The 18,565-nt window shown below is 53.9% G+C and overlaps 1 protein-coding gene across 1 annotated transcript in view; it reads right to left on the bottom strand.

Annotated features, from left to right (window-relative positions):
• Nucleotides 1-18,565, bottom strand: part of COL27A1 (collagen type XXVII alpha 1 chain) — a 126,080-nt gene that overhangs the window by 5,538 nt on the left and 101,977 nt on the right. Inside the window, exons 38-57 of the mRNA XM_090274618.1 lie at nucleotides 17,981-18,034; nucleotides 17,769-17,876; nucleotides 16,694-16,747; nucleotides 15,695-15,748; nucleotides 12,223-12,279; nucleotides 11,969-12,022; nucleotides 11,234-11,287; nucleotides 10,905-10,958; nucleotides 10,424-10,477; nucleotides 10,237-10,344; nucleotides 9,698-9,805; nucleotides 8,740-8,847; nucleotides 4,656-4,709; nucleotides 4,094-4,156; nucleotides 3,672-3,725; nucleotides 3,480-3,515; nucleotides 3,341-3,358; nucleotides 3,099-3,134; nucleotides 2,768-2,794; nucleotides 845-910 (exon numbers count right to left, since the gene is read on the bottom strand). Of these exons, the coding sequence (XP_090130744.1) occupies nucleotides 845-910; nucleotides 2,768-2,794; nucleotides 3,099-3,134; nucleotides 3,341-3,358; nucleotides 3,480-3,515; nucleotides 3,672-3,725; nucleotides 4,094-4,156; nucleotides 4,656-4,709; nucleotides 8,740-8,847; nucleotides 9,698-9,805; nucleotides 10,237-10,344; nucleotides 10,424-10,477; nucleotides 10,905-10,958; nucleotides 11,234-11,287; nucleotides 11,969-12,022; nucleotides 12,223-12,279; nucleotides 15,695-15,748; nucleotides 16,694-16,747; nucleotides 17,769-17,876; nucleotides 17,981-18,034 (1,221 nt within the window). The remainder of the gene's footprint in view (nucleotides 1-844; nucleotides 911-2,767; nucleotides 2,795-3,098; nucleotides 3,135-3,340; nucleotides 3,359-3,479; nucleotides 3,516-3,671; nucleotides 3,726-4,093; nucleotides 4,157-4,655; nucleotides 4,710-8,739; nucleotides 8,848-9,697; nucleotides 9,806-10,236; nucleotides 10,345-10,423; nucleotides 10,478-10,904; nucleotides 10,959-11,233; nucleotides 11,288-11,968; nucleotides 12,023-12,222; nucleotides 12,280-15,694; nucleotides 15,749-16,693; nucleotides 16,748-17,768; nucleotides 17,877-17,980; nucleotides 18,035-18,565) is intronic.

Below are 18,565 nucleotides of genomic sequence, written 5' to 3'. Positions count from 1 at the left end.
ACTTGGGGGACATCTCCAAGTCCCCAGGGGCATGGTTGGGTCTACTCTACTTAAAGAAACTGGGGTCCAGGGATGGCCAGGAGGGTGCTGCTGCCACAAGGGCCTAGAGGCTTGGGAGGAGCAGAGGGCAGCCTGGTCTCAGGTGCAAGATGGGCAGACCTCCGTGAGCAAGGCAGACAAGTTTGCAGAGCGCTAGGGAACGAGGGGGTTGCTGGAGGTCTTTCCACTGACCCCTACCCCCATGGAAGGGCATCCGTGCTGCCCTTTCCCCTGGATTGTGAGCCCTGAGAGAGCAGGCCGGGCATCAACTTTCCTGGCATCCAACTCAGGGAACAAACGGAAATGTGTGTAGGACGTCCGAACTGGGGAGGGGGTGGGGGTGAGTTCCCCATCTTGGGAAGGAGACAAGGCAGCCAAAGGCATTCTTGACTGGGGTTTGACTGTGACTACAGGGCACCAAGAGCCTTCTCAGCCTGGAGTCTTGGTGTTGAGGTGACCACAAGCCAGGGCCCTGTGGGGTCACCATGAGCCTCTTGCTTCTGGTGATGGTGGGACTGACCCGCGGGGAGCTGCTGCAGGCTCCGGGCCAGGCAAGCATCTCTTCCTGACTCAGGCTGGTGAGAACACCGACACTCTGGGAGGGCCTGGCTGTGTGACCTTGGATGGGTAGCCATCTAGTCTGAGCCTCAGCAACAACCCTCCCCCATCTTTGGTTGTGAAATGCCATCGAGGGCTTGGAAACACTCGGTACAGGCCACGTGGATGGGGGCACCAGCCACATGGGGGCCATTATTTCTGTTTCCCCCAGGAAAGGGTCCCACGCGGGCAGAGCTTCTGGCGCTACCTCTGCTCTCAGTGCTCCATTAGTGTCCATCCACGTCTGGAAAGCTGCCCCAAGGTCATCTTGTTGCTGTGCAGGGAGAAGACAGGGTGTGCATTCTGGACCCCTAACCCACCAAGCAGGAGCCCCAGGATCTAAGTATGCGCTCTCCCACCCCAGCTTCCCCAGCCAAATCCTGGTCGAGTCACATGCCCTCTGTGGAACTCTGTCCTTCCTTCCCTTGCAAACCAACTCAGAGCTGGCCCTTCCACTCCCTTCCTGCAGGTACTTCAATAGCTCTCCATGGCCCTCAGGATTAAGTCTAAACTCCAGCATGGGTACAAGATTCGGTTTGAGTCCTGTGGTCTCTGACCCTCATCTCACCTCTCTCCCACATCTAGTCTGTGCACAACACACTACCATACTTCTAAGTTCCTAAAAACCAAGCTCTGCTAGCCACAGGGCCTTTGCATACGCTGCTGCTAATCCCTGGAACTCTCTCCCCAATGCTCCGTCTGGCTAACTGCTGTGCCAGTGGTTCTTAGCCAGGGGCAATGTTGCCCCCTAGTGGACATCTGATAATACCCAGAGACAGTTTCGGCTGTCACAACTGGAGGAGGGGGTGTTACTGACATCTAGTGGGTAGAAACCAGGGATGCTGCTAAACTTCCTACAGTGTACAGGACAGTCACTCCCAGCAAAGAATCATCTAGTCCCCAATGTCAGCAGTCCTGCCCTACACTCATCCTACAGATGTCAGTTGCAGTGGGAACTCTTCCCTGATGCTTCTGCCCCCCAGCTGGGTACAGCACCTTCTCCATAGTCCAGGCCCTGGTGTCTCCTTTGGCTTACACTGTAATTGTCTAACATACACTTGGATCTCCAGCCCGCACACCAGGCTTGCCAGAAGCACAGCTGCGGTCTTGCAGTGAAAACAGCGAGGGGCAGAATCTGACAGAGTGAAGCCCAGGATTGGGGTCTAGAGCTGGGACTCTGGAGGTGGTACTTCTCAAGTTCAAATCCCAGTCTTGCTACTTATTAACTGCGTAACCTAGGTCATGTTGTTTACCCTCTCTGCCTCAGTTCTCTCTTCTTGGAACTAACAGTGAACTGTTGAGAGGAATAAGTGAGTTAATACATGAAAAGCACTTTGAATGGTGTCTGGTATACAACAAGCACCCAATTGTGATTAGTAGTAAAAAACTCGAAATCCTCCAATTTTGCATTGTTTAGAAGGAAAGGGTTTTTCCTGGATCTCATCCCTTTCCCTTCGCTGGCTTCATTATCGATGAGAAAAATTAGGGGAAGTGTCGAGGGTGAGGCCCGGCTGTCATTCCATTGTTGTGGGTGACTCAGGAGGGCCGGTGAAAAGCCGAGGTGAGAAAGATCAGATTCCAAGTGGCTCATGACCCAAGGGGTCCCGCTCTTTCCCCTGGGCCACTTCCTGGGCCACTGTCAAGGCCTGATTCTAACAATCAGCACAGTGGCAACATGAGGACAGATGCATCAGAGGGCTTGGCAGGGCAGCGGGCGGGGGGCAGGGGCTTTCAGACAGGGCCACGGTCCCCAGCAGGGAGGAACACAGCGGCCCCCAACCTGCTTCCTCTTTGGACTCAGAATCTGATAGGAAATAATCCTCAGCAATCAGCTGATCTGCGTGAGTGTAGGACCAAGAGGAACCGGGAGCCTGGTGGTTGGAGTGCCTTCCTGGGTTCACAGTCAGGGGTACATCCCAGCTAAAATCTGGTTTCCTGCCTCCTGGTCCACAGCTCTTTCTGCTGCTTCAGTATCCAGGGTCCAGGGCCCAATATGGAGTGACAAAAGGATATAGGCAACCCAGGCCCAGCTTAGGGTTCTAGCCACCGTGGCCAGAGAGGGGTCAGCTACCAAACTACCCCCTCCCCAGGCCTTACCCAAGTAGACAAAAGAGAAAGTTCTCCAACTCACAAAGAGGATCGGGCTCCCTGGAGGACCCTACAAAAGAAGAGGCGGGGTCAGTATTTGATGGGGACTGGCTACTAGACTTCAGAGACTGTCAAGAGATTGGAGGGGCTATCAGGGCATGAGAGGACCCACCGAGCTGACGTTTGCTTTCCCAGAGGCCTGGCCCCACCAAGGTGGTCTACACTGTCCTAAAAGTTTGAGCAGTACAAGAAGCTTGAGAGTCTGTAAGGTCATGGCCAAGACAAGTGCTTGCCGACAAACCCTTGGGTCTCATTCAAAGGAGCCCCACCTGCTGCTCCAGAGTTCAACGTGCACTGAGCATGCAGTTACTTACCGGTGGGCCAGGTCGCCCTCTGGGGCCGGGAGGACCCTGGAGGAAGAGGAGAACAGTGAGGCCGTGGTCAGACACTTTCCATCTTCCCCCACCCCGGGTCTCCTGGAGCAGACCTAAGACCCAGGGACACGGGTGATGCTGGCATCGATGGGTACAGAGGGGACAACTGAGGTCCAGGAATGCAGAGTGCCTGCCCAGTCCCACTCCCCCACCCGGCAGCCCTCACACCCCAGCCCACTCACCCTCGGACCTTGCAATCCCTGGATGGAGACAGAAGCAGGGGAGAGAGAGTTAGGAGATCCAGGCTGAGCTGTGCTCATGTCCCACGAAATCCACGCTCCCCGACCCTCTGTAGCACGGCCCACCAGCCCATCCACTCACCAAGTTCCCCTGGCTGCCTTTGCCACCCTTCGGACCCTGCAATAAACCACAGCCCAGTGAGAGAGGGCTCAGGGGGAAGCCCCATTTCCCAGATGGGAAAACTGAGGCTCAAGCTTGCCCCAGGTCACAGAGACGATCTGGAACCCGAAAGGCAAGGGGAATGAGGAGGCTCTGGTCAACTCCTGCACATACCGGGCGTCCTGAAGGTCCCAAGATCCCGAGGGGCCCAATGATGCCTTCTTTTCCCTAAAGGAGAGAAAAAGGCTTGTGTGCTCTTGTCCCAGGGGAATAGTCACAGGGACAGAGAGTGTCCCAAGGGAACAGAATGCAGACCTCTTTAAGAAGGGGCCAGGCCAGGCACCCCCTGAGCCCCTCCTATGTTCCTTGGGGTGGGTTATAAGAGTGGAGGGAGGGAGCAGGTGAAGGGCGGAAGGATGGCAGGCCAGTTGGCAGGAACGGCAGAGGCCGAGGTGTGGAAGTGGGAGGGGAGACTGGGCAGAGGCGGGCTCAAAACTGAAGCAGCAGGAGGAGGACATGCGTCCACCTAGCTGACAGCTGGCCGGCTTTAGACCCAGACCACTGTCCCCACTGGGACAGAGCGGGAGTGGACTCACCATCAAGCCAGGATGCCCCCGAGGGCCCTGGATGCCTTTGAAGCCGACGTCTCCAGGGGGGCCCTGTGGGAGACAGAGGAAGGCTGTCTGTGTCCGGTGGCCACTGGCAGAGACCCCAGCAGCTTCCCCCAACCCCTGGGATCTGGCCAACCTTTGACTTCCTTGTCAAGACAGGCCTTGCCTGAGAGGCTCCAGAAATAGTAACAAATGTCCACAGTTATGAAGCAGGTACCAGTGTGCAGGCTCAGTGCTATGTGGGGTCCGTCTGGTCTTAATGGTTACCCTCTACTGTTGTTATGCCCATGTTTTAGATGAGGAAACTGAGGCCTGGAGAGACCAAGTGAATCGCCCAAGGTACACCGCAGGGAAATAATGGTGGAGCTGGGCTTAGAACCCAGGCTGGCTGCGATGCGAGCACTGGGTAAAAGAGGCGCGTGCTTGGTTTTGGTTGGGTGCCAGCCCACTGTGTAAGTACTGGAGAAACATTTACTGAATGAATAAAGGGACGGGTAGGCAGATGGATGGGGCCCCAACAGGAACAGTGTGGCGTGGGCATCCGTACCTTGGGTCCGAAGAGACCAGCCATTCCTGGGAAGCCCATCTCACCAGAGTCACCCTGTGGAGAGGACAGGATGAGATAGTGTGAGTGGGGCCAGGACAAGGGTGCCTAGCCAGTCACCCTGAACCCCTGGGCCTGCCTTCTCCCAGGGACATCAGCCACTCTATCATGAACAGTTCACAAACAAGAGACCAGGTCAGCCTGGGTTCCCGGGGGGCAAGAGCCTGTGCCCTCTGTCAGATGAGAAAGCAGAGGCCAGCTCAGATATTTCATGAGAACTCTAGAATACTCAGGATCTCCTGTCCCAGGTCTTCTAGGACTTCCCAACCCATCTCAAAAGCACTGTTAAGGAATGATCCCCTAAAAGTAACCCCATTAGCTGAGGGCCTGCTATGTGCGAGGCACTTCACATGCACCATCACACACACATGCCCCATATCGGCCTGGGGAAGCACAATATGCCCTGTTCACAGCTGAGAAACTTGAGGCTCAGAGAGGGCAAGAACTTGCTCAAAGTCACACAGCCATTATGTTGGGGAGTACGCTAGATTCAGATTAGGTGGGAAAAATTCCAGAGGCCCGGACTATAGGATAGGTATATGCTTCACTTTTAAAGACACTACCCAACTGTTTTCCAACTGTTTTCCATTCCTGTTAGTGGAGTAGGAGAGTTCCAGTTGATCCCCATTCTTGTCAACACTTGGTATGGTCAGTCTTTAAAATTTTTCGCCATCCTAATATGTGTGCACTAGCATCTTATTGTGGTTTTAATGAGCATTTGCCTAATAACTAATGATATTGATCTCCCTTTCATGTACTTACTCGCCATGTGTATATCTTTTTTGAAGTGTCTATTCAAATCTTTTGCCCAATTTTTAAATTCTTTTCTTATTATTGAGGTTTTTAAAAAATTCATCACTCAAGTATATGTTTATTGATTTTAGAGAGGAAGGGAGAAAGAAACATCTATGTGATAGAGAAACATGCACCTGTTGCCTCCCACACGCATCCTGGCCAGAGATCGAACCCACAACCTAAGTATGTGCTCTGCCCAGGGATCAAACCCACAAGCGTTTGGTGTACAGACAATGCTCCAACCAACTGAGCCACTTGGCCAGGGCTTATTATTGAGTTTTGAGAGTTCTTTTTATATTCTCGTTATAAATCCTTTATCAGATATGTGATTTGCGCTTCCTCCTAGTATGTGGCTTGTCTGCTTATTCTCTTAACAGTCTCCATTGAGGGGCAAAAGTTGTAAATTTTGATGAAGTCCAATTGATCAAATTTTCTTTTATGGATCATGCTTTTGGTGTCATATCTAAGAAATCTTTGTATAACCCAAGGTATTACACATTTTCTCCTATGCTTTCTTTTAGAAGTTTTAGCATTTTGGGTCTTATACTTGGTGTATGATCCACGTTCATTTTTGTACATGGTATGAGGTATTCAATTGTTCAGGCACCATTTGTTGAAGAAGACTGTTCTGGACCCTCTGAATTGCTTTTGTGCCTTTGTCAAAAATCAGTTGTCCATATATATAAAATATATGAATACACTTCTGGACTTTCTGTTCTGTTCCTTTGATCTACTACTATATTTTTGGCCCTCCCCAATGCTTTGTTGATTACCATAACTTTGTAAGTCTTGACATCAACTGCTGTTAGTACCTCAACTTTGCTCTTCTTTTTCCAAGTTGTTTTGGTAACTCTAGGTCACTTTTTCCAAATGAACTTTAGAATCTGCTTGCTACCTTCTTCAAGAAAAGCCAAAATGGGATTTTGACTAGGATTGTGTTGAATCCAGACACACAACAATATTGAGTCTTTTGACCAATGAACACAGTAATACAGTATTCCCTCACTTATTGCGGGTATTACGTTCTAGACCCCTCCTGCGATAGGTGAAAATCCGCGAAGTAGGAACCTTACATTTACTTTACTATTTATATATATTTTAAGGCTTTATAAACCCTTCCCATACACTTATAAACTGTTCCCAGTCCCTTATTAACCTTTCCCACACTTTTATAAACACTACTTATGTTCTTAAACATATTCTGCACTCTTAAACTTCCGTAACTTTAAAAACATATGTACGCAGTACTGCAAAATCCTGTGATATAGTGAAAAACCCGCGATAAATAATTAAATGTAATACTTTTAAAAATCTCACGATACAGTGAGGCCGCGATAAGTGAACCATGCTATAGAGAGGGACTGCTGTATATCTCTATTTATTTAGGTCTTCCTCAATTTATTTTAGTAATGCTTTGTAGTTTTCAGTATATATGTCTTATACACCTAATGTCGGACGTATCCCTAAGTATTTCATATTTCTATGCTATTACACTGTTGCTTTTTAGATTTCAAATTCTGATTGCTCGTTGCTAGTATACAGAAATAGAATTCTTCTGTGCATGTGGACCTGGTGTCCTGCCATCTTGCAAAATCCACACTCTAGTAGCTTTATTATAGATTCCATTGGTTTTCTACACAGTCATTTTATCTACAAATGAAAAGTTTCAGTTCTTCCTTTTTGAGGTGAATGCTTTTTATTTAATCTTCTTGCCTTACTGCATTGGCTAGAACTGCCAGCACAGTGTTGAATAGAATTGATGAGAACAGATATCTTTGATCTGTTTTAGCTCTTGAAGTGTGGAGGAGAGACTATTCCATGACATGACCGCTGCCAGACTCACAAGTCGGACCTGCGCTAGAAGGGGGATACTGCTTACCACATACCCCCTTAGCGACGGTCTGATAGTAATCGGTATTCATGCTGACATAAATCAGCACCCCTCCTGTGCCTCCCACTACATGCTGGTCCCTGGAATAGGCTGTTGTCCTGACCTGGTCAAGCATATCAAGTAGTTTCTCTTACCTGGTAGCATTCACGTACTAATAGTACCTGTGACTCATTCCCCTGTTTACCCTATATAATTCGTTGGCACCTGCCAAGTGGCCTGGTGATCCATTTCACCTTTCAGGTGCCCAAGACATGCCTTGGATGTTGGCCCTTAATAAACTTTATTAATCACCAGACAGGAGTGACCAGCCTCTTTCTTTGGTCTTTCCCTGCCCTCTGCTTATAGAGGCAGATTTTCAGTCCCAGGAATTTTCCTGAGTCTTCATGCACTAGCACTGGGAAAAAAGGTTCAGCCAGTCATGATTAAGTATGACGTTAACTGTAGGTTTTTCATGGATGCCCTTTATCAGCTGAGGAAGTTCTTTTCTATAACAAGTTTGTCTAGAGTTTTTATCAGAAACGCAACTGGGTTTTGTCAAATCCTTTTCCTGCATCTACTGAGATGATCAATGGGTTTTCTCTTCTGGTTTGTTAATATGGTGAATTATATTGCTTTATTTTCCTTTTTTTTTTTTGTGTGTGTGTGTGTGTGGTTGCCTCTCACTTGCGCCCACAACTGGGGACCTGACTTTATTTTCCAATGTTATACCATCCTTGCATTCTTGGGATACGCTTCACTTGATCTGTTTTTTTTAAATTTATTTTATTTTTTATTTTTGCTAGCTTGATTTTAATGTATTATCCTTTTTAATATATTCTTAGATCAGCTTCTCTAAAACTGTATTGAGAATTTTTGTGTCTATTTATGGGGTTTGTTGGTCTATAGTTTGCTTTTCTTGTAATGTCTTCTCTGACTTTGACATCAGGGTCATGTTAGCCTCATAGAATGTGTTGGGAAGTATTCGCTTCTCTTCACTTTTTGGGAAGGGTTTATGCAGGCTTGGTATTATTTCGTCCATAAGTGTTTACTAGAACTCACCAGGGAAGTGATCTGAGCCCAGGGTTTTCTTGGTGGGAAGTTTTTAAGTTACAGATTTGATTTCTTTCATGGGTGTAAGGCTGTTTATGTGGTTGTGATCCTCCCTCCCCTCATTCTCAGCCACCTCCCACCCACTCCACTCCAGGGAGGCAGAATGGTATCCGGCACCCAGAGAGAGTGTTGCTCTATCTTGTCACAGAGCAGGCAGGTGGCTTCTAGGTCTGTGTGTGCGCAGGCAGGAACACGAGTATCTGTGTATGCATGTGCGCAAGTGAACATGTGTATTTCCTGTGGATCACTCACCGGCTGGCCTTTGGATCCAGGCTCCCCCTGGCTCCCAGGAAGCCCCGTTCCGCCCTCTGTCCCTCGCTTACCGGGGGGACCCAGCTGCCCAGGTAATCCACTTTCACCCTTTAAGAAACAGACCAAAATGACCAAAGGGAGAAATGGTCCTGGGAAAGGGGAAGAGGAACCTAGCAGAGACAGAACAGAGATCCCACAGGGTCATTTGAGATCTCAGAATGCTGGGGCTCAGATATAGGCCTGGTGGGGCCTCAACACTTCAGCCTCCGGAAGAGGAAGTTAACTCTTTTTCTTAACTCTGGCATTCAAGGCCCCACTTTCCCGCTACTCTCTGCTCTGCCTCTCCTCTTCATTCTTCCTCCCCAACAGAACATGAAGTTCCCACCTCCCTGCCTCTGCTCATGCTGTTCCTCCTGCTAGAAAACTACCTCCCCTCTCCTCATTTAAATCCTCCCTTGGCCAGGGCCACCTCTCCCCCAGCCCGTTTGTTCTCCTGAAAGAGCTTCTAACTACCCTAACTTAACCTAGGGCTCAGAAAGGGCAAGAGCCACGTCTGATTCATGCATCTCATTCTTCCTTCAGCATTTATCCCTGGGCTCCTCCTGACTCAGAGCTGCCTCCCCCACCAAATAGCTCAAGGAAGGTTTCCACAACCATGCCTTGGAAGAGGGTCCCTGCAGCCAGCAACATCTGCTGTTCCACAAAGGACCACAAGAGGACGCTCAGGGACAGCTCAACAAGCAGTCGAGGGAACAGGGCCTGGTAGAGGGCAGTTTTATAGCTACCTGAACAAACTATCCTTTAAGTTAGGTTCAAGCTTGGACAGCAACCCCTGAGAAAGGTCAGCAATGTGGACCCTGGGATATGAATGCCCACGTCAGTATTATAGTCAATATCGTTATAGTTAGTACCACGGCAGAAAGTGGGGGGTTGGTAAGTGGATTAATACGTGTCTGACCTTCAATCCTGGGGGTCCCTGTGCTCCGGGCAAGCCAGCCACACCTGGATTTCCTCTCTTCCCAGCAGGGCCCATGGGGCCAAGGGCCCCATCGTCTCCTTGTTCCCCCTGTAAAGAAAGAGGGCAAGGAAGATCTCTCATGTTTCAGGAGATGCAACCAAGGAGACAGGATGGCTCAAAGCCTGGGTGGACGCTAAGTGGAGTTGGGCACAGGGAGGTCAGACTCCAGGGTAGGGGTCACACCGCCTGTGTGTGAGTAAGGCTGGACCAGTGAGAGAGAGGAGCTGTGAACTTTCAAGTAGGGAAGGGAGGGAACTTAGAAACCAGAAGCTCCTCCACTGGCCAGGGGATGACCTTCTGGGTGCTGGCACGGAGGAGAGACAGTCAGAAGGGCCACGCTCCCAGGACCCAAGCAATGAGGCCACTGCCCACACAGGGAACTTCTGGGTCTGTTGGTTCTGCTCCATCTGAGTTTCCAAATCACCCCCCGCTCCCCCAATACACCTCATTTCAAATGCAGATGCCCAAGTCCGGCTCACCTGCGGCCCCGGTGCACCATCCCTGCCAGGAAGCCCATCTGGTCCAGCGACACCTTCGGGGCCCTGTCTCCCCACCACGCCCCGGGGCCCTGGCAGCCCCTGCAGGCCCTACAAGGACACAGAAGCTGGTGAGGCTTCTGGGAGGGCAGGGGGGCGGGCAGGAGAGGAGCAACTGTGGGTCACTCACCTGGATCCCCCTCCGTCCAGGTGCCCCAGCCTTGCCTTGCTTTCCCTTTGGTCCCTGAAAAGCCAAGGGGCACACGAGGGAGGCTGTGTGGGGAGGTGTGGAGCCCAGGAGCTCTAGAAGCAGGGCAGCGACAAGGTCATGGGCCCCTGCGTGGCTGGGCCCACTACCTCTCGGACTGGGGCAGCTGAATCTGCAAATGGGCCTGAATGCCTGGCCAGGAAGCCCAGGGGCGCAGCTGGCCTTGGAGCCTGCCGGTGTTGTCACTGAGCCTGCTCTGGGCTGGTCTCTCACGGGCCCCAGCTGCAGAGGCTCTGGGCACTGACGGTGTCCTGGTGGGAGCCCGAGCCCACCACGGGCTGTCCATTGGATCCTACCTGTGGCCCCCCCCCCTTTCCTATCGCCTGCCCCTTGCTGTGTGCTTGGGCCTGTATTTCCCGGTCCCAGGGCCCCGGTTTCCTCTGTGGACACCCAGCTCTCTTACCTCTTCCCCTTTGGATCCTTTGGGTCCCGGCCGTCCCCGGGGTCCCGGATGCCCCTGCAAACCAAGGTGAGATGACGCAAGGCAGCCCCAGGATTCTCTCCCGGGGAGGGTGGCCAGTCTCCGCCTGGAGGGGGAGTGGTGGGGAGGGGTTTGGGGGTGCAGGCTCTGGGGGTGCCCCAGGGTCAGGGCAGGAGAAACCAGAATGGGCAGCCCCAGGCCCTCCTGCAGGGAGGGTCCCTTTACTCTTTAAAGGGCCCATTCTTTCATGTCCCCCACAGCTGCTCCACCCCCCCAGGGCAGGAGGGAACAGGACTGGAAGCACCACTCACGGGGAGGCCCTGGTGGCCTGGATTTCCACAGGGGCCTTGGACGCCCTCCTGTCCCTGGAAGCCAAGGAGAGACAGGTGAGGGGGCCATTGTTGGAGGGGGCAACTTTCAACCTGGAGGAGCCCCTGGAAGCCCTTGCTGTTCCTGGCCTTGGGTCATTGTCCCCCTGAGCCTCAGCTCCCTCATCTGCTAGGATGGAGGGGAGGTAAAGAGCTTGCTGCGGGGGGGCGGGGGGGGAGCTGGTGCTCATGCAGTGGCTTGTCCTCTGCTTCTGTCCACTGCTTCTGCTGAGAGGGCCATTCCCGGCCACAGACGGGGAGACAGGGGCCCTCCAAAGCGAGGGGCCTCTCTCCTCTACCTGCACATCTCTCTCCCCCACCCTCCCTCTCTCCCCCTTCCCCCCCTCACTCCCACCTGTCCTCCTTTCCCCCACCTGTTCCTGCCTCTCCTCTGCCTCCCCATCTCCCCGCCTCCCCTCCCCTCTCTCCCCACTCCCCGTCCCCGCCCCCACCTCTCACAATCAGAAAGGTCTCAGTCGAGACCCTTCCCCTCTCAGCATCAATCATGCCCTGAGCCATGTTTCAGGGGCTGTGCTTCAAGCCTGGGCACTAGTGGTGGGAGAAAGGGCTTGTGCCCTGGTGAAGGCTGTTCTGATCCCAGGTGGCATGGGGCAGGGGCTTGTGGCTGAGGGATGCCCCCTTACAGCACAGACAGCAGAGAGGAGCTCTGATACTTACAGGGTATCCAGGGTCCCCTGGCTCCCCGCGGTCTCCTCGATCACCCACGGGGCCCTGAATGACAAGGACAGCAGCAAATATGGGCCAGCCGCCAGGGGCAGGGGCTGCCTGACCAGGGCCCCATTGGTCAAACCCTCTGTGGAGCTGAAGCAGCCTCACCCCTGCTCAGCTCCCCCCCACACACACACAGCAGGAGGCCAGACTCCACCTTGACCTTGGTCCAGGAGATGGAAGCTGGGGAAGGGGGTGCTTACCGGATCTCCAGGAGGTCCAGGGGGGCCCTCAGCCTTGCTGTCCTCGCCCTGCTCCCCCTGGGAACACAGAAGCAGCTTTAGGACAAATCACTTGTTCTTGGTGAATGTGGGGGATTCCAGACACTCCACACTGAGGCCAAAAGGGCCTTCATCCGAGGAGTCCAGCTTACTTAGGGTTACAGATGGGGAGACTGAGGCCAGAGAGGGAAGGGGCAGACATGGGGTCAAAACCAGCACTGGGTGTGGAACCAGGGTTATGAACACAGAACAGTGCCCGTGATCCTGCCCCCTGTCTTGCACCCCCAAACCAATGCCTTCAGGCTGTGAGCACCCTCACAGCCGGGGCTGTGGCCACACCCTGGGCTGTGGTCACACCCTGCTTTGTACAGGACTGTGGCGTTCAATACCCATCGGGGGTGGGATTTTGTGAAATCATACAGAAGTCTCTGCGTGGCACTCAGCAGGGGGTGATAATAATGCCAACAGCTGGCACGCATGGGCACTGCCATAGGCCAGACATGGACACTCACTGAGTCCTCCCAAGAACCCTGTGAAGCAGGCACTATTATCCCCACTCTACAGACGAGGACACTAAGGCACAGAGAGGTGATGTGAGCTGCTCAGTTATTCAGCCCTCAGTGAAAGAGGCCCTTTCTGTAACCTTTGTTGGGAGAAAGCGGCCAAGAACCAGCTTTAGGACGAACCTCCCGCCTCTGAGGTTGCACTCAGTAGAGGACCAATTTGGGGATTTTGCTCATAAGACAATTTCCTGTCTGCAGGATGGGACTGTGATGCCTGGCACGATGCTCTGAGGATCCAGGGAGAGGCTCATTCAGCTAGCAGCGCACTGCCGCGCACATAGCAGGGGCTCCGTAGGTGGCTGTGAACATGGCTGGTGTCAATAATAACAACAGCAGGGATGGCGTGTGGCACAGATAGGGTTCAGGGTGGAGGCCCTTCGGCCATGGCAGACCACCCTGGGCCCTGACCACCTGCAGGACACGTGGCTGGACGCCTTGTGCCAGCTGCATGGAAGGTGTACGCAGAAGAGCAAGCGGCAGAGCCTCAGGGCGCAGACTGTTCCAGCCCCAGCCAATACTGATGGCACCTCCCATGGGGTGCATTCTGGGCAGGGGACTCAAGTCAGGGCACCTCTGAGCCCCCTTGCGGTTAGCAGGGATTTGAAGGAGAGGCTTCAGAGGCAGGAGCGAGGGGAGCTGCGCCTGGGCTGGAGTCTGTCCCAGGCACGAATCGGTCCCCAGGGCCGGCGGCTGTAGCAGCACGTTGGCCCCGGGCCTCTGCGGCTCCTGTGGGCAGAGACTGATGGCGGGAGGGGTTTGGCCCCAGGCCTAGAAGCCGTTGTACCGGGGGTTGGCCCAGGGAGTGGGGATTCCCTCTCCGCCCTGCCCACTCTCTATGGCTCTCTGTCCTAGGGCTCAGCTCCGCTGGGGAGGGAAGCAGCTGGACCGGGGGCTTGGAGGAGGGGTGAGTTTACCTAGGGTCTACTGTCGGGCATTTCATGAGGTACATCTCATACATTGTTTCACAGAATCCATACAGCACCTCTGTGCTGCTGGGACTACTACCCCATTTTACAGATGGCGAAACAGAGGCCCAGGAAAGGAAGGGTCTTAGCCAGGGCCACACAGAAATCAAGGTGGTCTGGGCCAAAAGCCAGCTGTAGAGATCTTTCCCTCTCCCCCCACGTTGTGGCTGTAGTTTGGCAATTCATTTTTAGCACCGGGGAGCTGGTGGAGCCTCCCTTCTTCCTGTTCCTAGAGCCTCATCCCATCGCCCCAATCCATCTGGCCACTGCCTTTGCCCCACAGGGCATTTCCAGCCTGAATGGCCTATTGGCTCATTGAAACATCTGTGTCTGGCTAGAGAAGCAAGCAGGGTCTGGCCTCAGACCGAGTCGAATCCTGGTCCTGCCAGCCTCCCACTGATCCTACGCTAGTCCCTGAGCATTGTGGAGACTGAGTTTCTCCACCTCTCATGTGGGACACTGATGCCTCCTGGTGGGGGCCCTGGCGAGGATCAGGGAGACATCTTGGGGAAAGAGCTTGCACACGGCCTTTATGCTTCAGAGTGAGGGGGTCTCCCTAGGAAGTTACTCTCTCTTCCCTCCCAGCTTGTGGCTGACCATCATGTTACTGTTTTTATTTTTGAGCTCTTCAGGGCATTATTCCACAGCCCCCACACTAAGTAAATCATTATAAATCCACAAATACCTGTTGCACAGCTGGACGCATGACCAAACTAGCGATGCCATGTAAATCAGAAAAGGCATCTGGCAGACACTGCTTAGCCTTCGCAAGGTACCCACCCACTTACCCGATGAGGCAATCAAGGCTCAGGGAATCCAGGGGCCCCACCCAAGGCCCCAGCAGACTTATGTTAGATCTGGGGCTTGGGTTCCACTCTCAGCAGCCACAAGGACTACTTCTGGGGCTGCAGATGACCCACAGCAGAGGGCCCCCCCTTTTTAGGGTCTGTGTTAACCCATCCTGAACCAGCCTTGGCAGACTGAGAGGGCCGAGGAGGGACTCTGGGAACCAAGAGACACTTTCTGCGGCTTCCTGTGCGATGTCAGAGCCTGTGGCTTGTGCTGATGGCAGATCCGTTCTTCGCCAAGCAGGAGGAATGGGCCAGCTGGACAGCAAGCCAGGCCCGGGTGATTCACCCACAGCGGGATATAGTTAGTGGGGAGCTGACTCGGCAGAAGGAAGGAGGGCTAAGGAGGCCGCGGGTCAAGGAGACAGCGGCCACCGCCTGCTAGGAGACCTTCCAGCTGAGCCATCAGGAGAGGAGGGACGAAAGGAAGGAGGAACTCAGAGCCATTCATGTAGGACTCAGAAATGGGTCCCAGGGCCAGCTCAGCACTGCCTTGGGATGCGACCCAGGCCCGATGCCTTGGACCTCTGGCCTGCCACGCCCCCACCTGCACAGCGGGGCAGGACACAACCATCAGCGAGGGTCCTCCTAGCAGCTCCTCTCTTCTACCAAATCTGGAGTCAAGGGGTTGGAAATGGACATGCTTCCCCTTTGCCTCGTTCATTCCTTCCTCGTCATGAAACGCGGGTGTTCCTCAGACTCCTTCCTAATCCCTTTACCGGCTCTTGCTGGATGATCTCATTCACCAGCAAAGCTTCAGTTCCCACGTTCATACGGGTGATGGAATTGCATTTTTTGAGTCATGACATCACTGATCTCCATTTCCCTTCCTGGACTGAAAGCCCCAGGAGGGCAGGAGCTGTGTCTGTTTTTGTTCCAGTGCCAGGCACAGAAACGATACCCAATACCTCAGCCTCATACGTAGGTCTAAAGGCGCCTGCCTGCTGGCAGCCTGTGGCATGAGCAGGGGTGAGTCTGCTGTGAACGTCCTGCACTGCCACAGCCACAGTGCCCCAAGGGCTTGCTCCTGCTGGCCCAGATATCAGGGAGCAGCTGCTTTCCATGGCCCAACACCCACCTTTTCGCCCTTTGGTCCGGGAGGCCCCAGGGGTCCCACGATGCCTTTGTGTCCCTGCAGGAAACAAGAGGACAAGGCAGGAGGTGAGAGGATAGAGGTGCGAGGACTTGGGAGGGACATGTGACAAAGGACAGGAACTTGGAGATGGAGACACTGGGCTGTGCGACTTTGTCCTGGCTCTGCCCCAACTTGCTGTGTGACTTCAAGCAGGCGCTGTGCCTCTCTGGGCCCTGGCTTCCAAGACATGCCATGTGGGTCCCAAATACACGTCTAGGGTGGATCTGCTTGGATGGTTGAGGACTCTGCCCGCCCTGCCCTGCTCTGGAGCAGACCTGGGACAAGATATCGGGAGAGCCAGTCGTGTCTTTTGGGGCAGGGGCAGAATGCTCGTCCCAGCGGTCTTCCCCAGCCGTGGCCAAACCTGCACCTATAGATTCCTCTGTGGGCTCCTGGCACCCTCTCTTCCAATTTCAATCTCCTTTGCCCTCTCTCTTCTGTTCTCCACTCCCCTCTTTCCCTCCCTGCTGGATCTCTTTTAGACACTGGGTTCCACTACTAAACAAGCTGTCAGGCCTTGCACACACCTTTAACCTCCCTGAGCCTCGGTTTCGCTTTCTGAGCAAGTCCTACACCTCCCTGAGGCCTGGCCTCCCAGATGTGCAATGTCGGTTTGGCTCAGCCACCTCTAGGGAGGGCCAGCTTGAATGCAAAACTGGTCTAAGGCCCTTTCCTTCCGCATGAGCGCAGTGTGCAGCTCAGAGATGAGGTACGTCGGGCACCCACGATCAGAGGAAGGACAGAGAGGGCGCAGAGGGAGGATCTCTCTGTCCACACCACCCGGCCTGGCCACCCCCACTTTGGTCTATGGGCCCAGGTGCTCCCAGAGACTGAATCTCCCAAGAACCCAAGGGCTGGCCCCCAAGTGGGAGGGGGAGGGGGCAAAGGACCCAGGCTTGCAGAACACAGTTCCAGAGAGAGGGTGAGGGGAGATTTCCTTACGTCATAACCAGCCAGTCCTGGTTCTCCTTGGGGCCCCATCCGTCCTGGAGCACCCTACGAGAGGAGGAGACCCGCGTTGGTACAGAGTCTGGCCCTCACAGCAGGGACTCAGGCCCAGTCTGTCCCCCAGGCTCCAGCCCAGTTCAGCCCAGCAGCCTGGCATGTCTGCTTTGCTTAGAACCCAGGCCAGCAAAGGTCAAGATGAAGAGCAAGTGTCATTGTCCCTTCTGTCCCAGAGCGCCCCCTCCTCCCCCTAGCTCCAGTGGCTCCTGAGAGCCAATGGCTCAATTTTCCCCAATTTTGTGAGCAGAATGGTTATGAAAAATTAAGTTATATGAACTCACGGTTCAACGCTATCAAAAACAGACAACAAATATTCAAAAGACACTCCTTCCTAATTCTTTCCCATTTGACTGTTACCTATGCTTAGGAGGTTACGACATCTGTTGCATCTGTGCGGCGGAAGCACGAGGTCACTGAGCACTTGCGCGCATCACCCCCCACCCCCGCCCCCCACCTCGCATAACGTTGGCAGCTTGTAATCAGGCCTGGTGGCAGCATTTCTACCATGGAAACGGGCAAGTGCCGCAGGCCAGCCCAGTGGCAGCTCCTAGATGCTGTGTCCCCCTTGTCTGCCCCTCCCTTGCTTCTGCCTAGGGTCTCCTCCCCCCTGTGCCTGCCACACCCCTTAGGCCAGCAATGACCTGGGTCCCACCAGAGACACCCAGGGAGCTGCAGCAGCTTCTCCCCAATCCTCATCAATCTATTTCCTGTTCAATAAAAACACACCCAAGGGGCTGGTTTCATTAAGAGTGAGATTAAGCAGGGCTTGTGAATCTGGGTCTTCAGGAGAGCCACAGACCCTGTCAAATGGCAAAAAACACTTTGTGCTGTGTGAGCTTTTCCAGAAGAAGGGCTGCAGCTTCTGCAGGCTCCCAAAGAAATCTGTGATTCAAAAGAAGTGGTTGGGACAACAGGCGTTCAGCTGACACTGGAGTGGGGATACCCCCTTTTCTGCCCTGGGCCCCTCTGCTCCAGGACCCACCCCACCCCACCCCACCCTGAGAGTGCTCACCGTTGGTCCCAGGCTGCCCCGGGACCCTTTAGGGCCTGGGGTGCCAGGGGGTCCGGGGTCTCCAGGGGCCCCCATCTCACCCAGCTGTCCTTCATAGCCCTTGGCACCCTGTAGTGAGAGGAGACAGGCTGTCACCAGGCCTCTGGGGGGAGGTGGGGGAGAGGGAGGGGGCCATGGGTGGATCATGGCAGGAGGAGGTGGGGTGATCTGACCTTGGCTCCGGCCCGGCCCTTTTCGCCTTGCTTCCCTGATTTTCCTTCAGGACCCTAAGGGAAAGAGAGAGAAAGATGAGAAATGAGGGACAATTGACACAGGTCTAGGCAGGGTCACAGCACTAGCTCTGGAGGCCAACTGCCTGGGTTCACAATTGATTCTGCACTCAACATCCACATGACCTTCAGCATGACCGCACTTCCTATGATTGGCGTATTTGTCTGCAAAGCAGTGACAGTGGCATTTGCCCCACAGAGCTGAGGAGTCAACCTAATGATACAGTATCATGCTTACAAGGTGCCTGGTCCATAGTTAGTGCTGGATAAATGGCTGTTGTCATGGTTACTGTTAGGCGCCCAGGCTGTCCCAATGAGAACAGCTCCCTACACTGAGCTCTCTCCATGTGCCGTGAAGTGTGTCATCTTGCTAGTGACCCTGAGACCCGATTCAGACTCCCTCCCATTGATGGTGACAGCTGAAGTGCCCCAAAGTAAAGAGACCTGCCCTGGGCCCCTGCTGATGCAGGTCAGGGCCTTGATTCCATTGCCGATCTGAGTCCCTATCCAGGGCTCAGGGTGGCTCAG

This window comes from Furipterus horrens, unplaced genomic scaffold (genome assembly GCF_987537825.1).
Source record: "Furipterus horrens unplaced genomic scaffold, mFurHor1.1.pri manual_scaffold_4, whole genome shotgun sequence".
Classification (NCBI taxonomy): domain Eukaryota; kingdom Metazoa; phylum Chordata; class Mammalia; order Chiroptera; family Furipteridae; genus Furipterus; species Furipterus horrens.
Note: the sequence above shows the minus strand (reverse complement) of the source record. Positions and strands in the feature narration are given on the sequence as shown.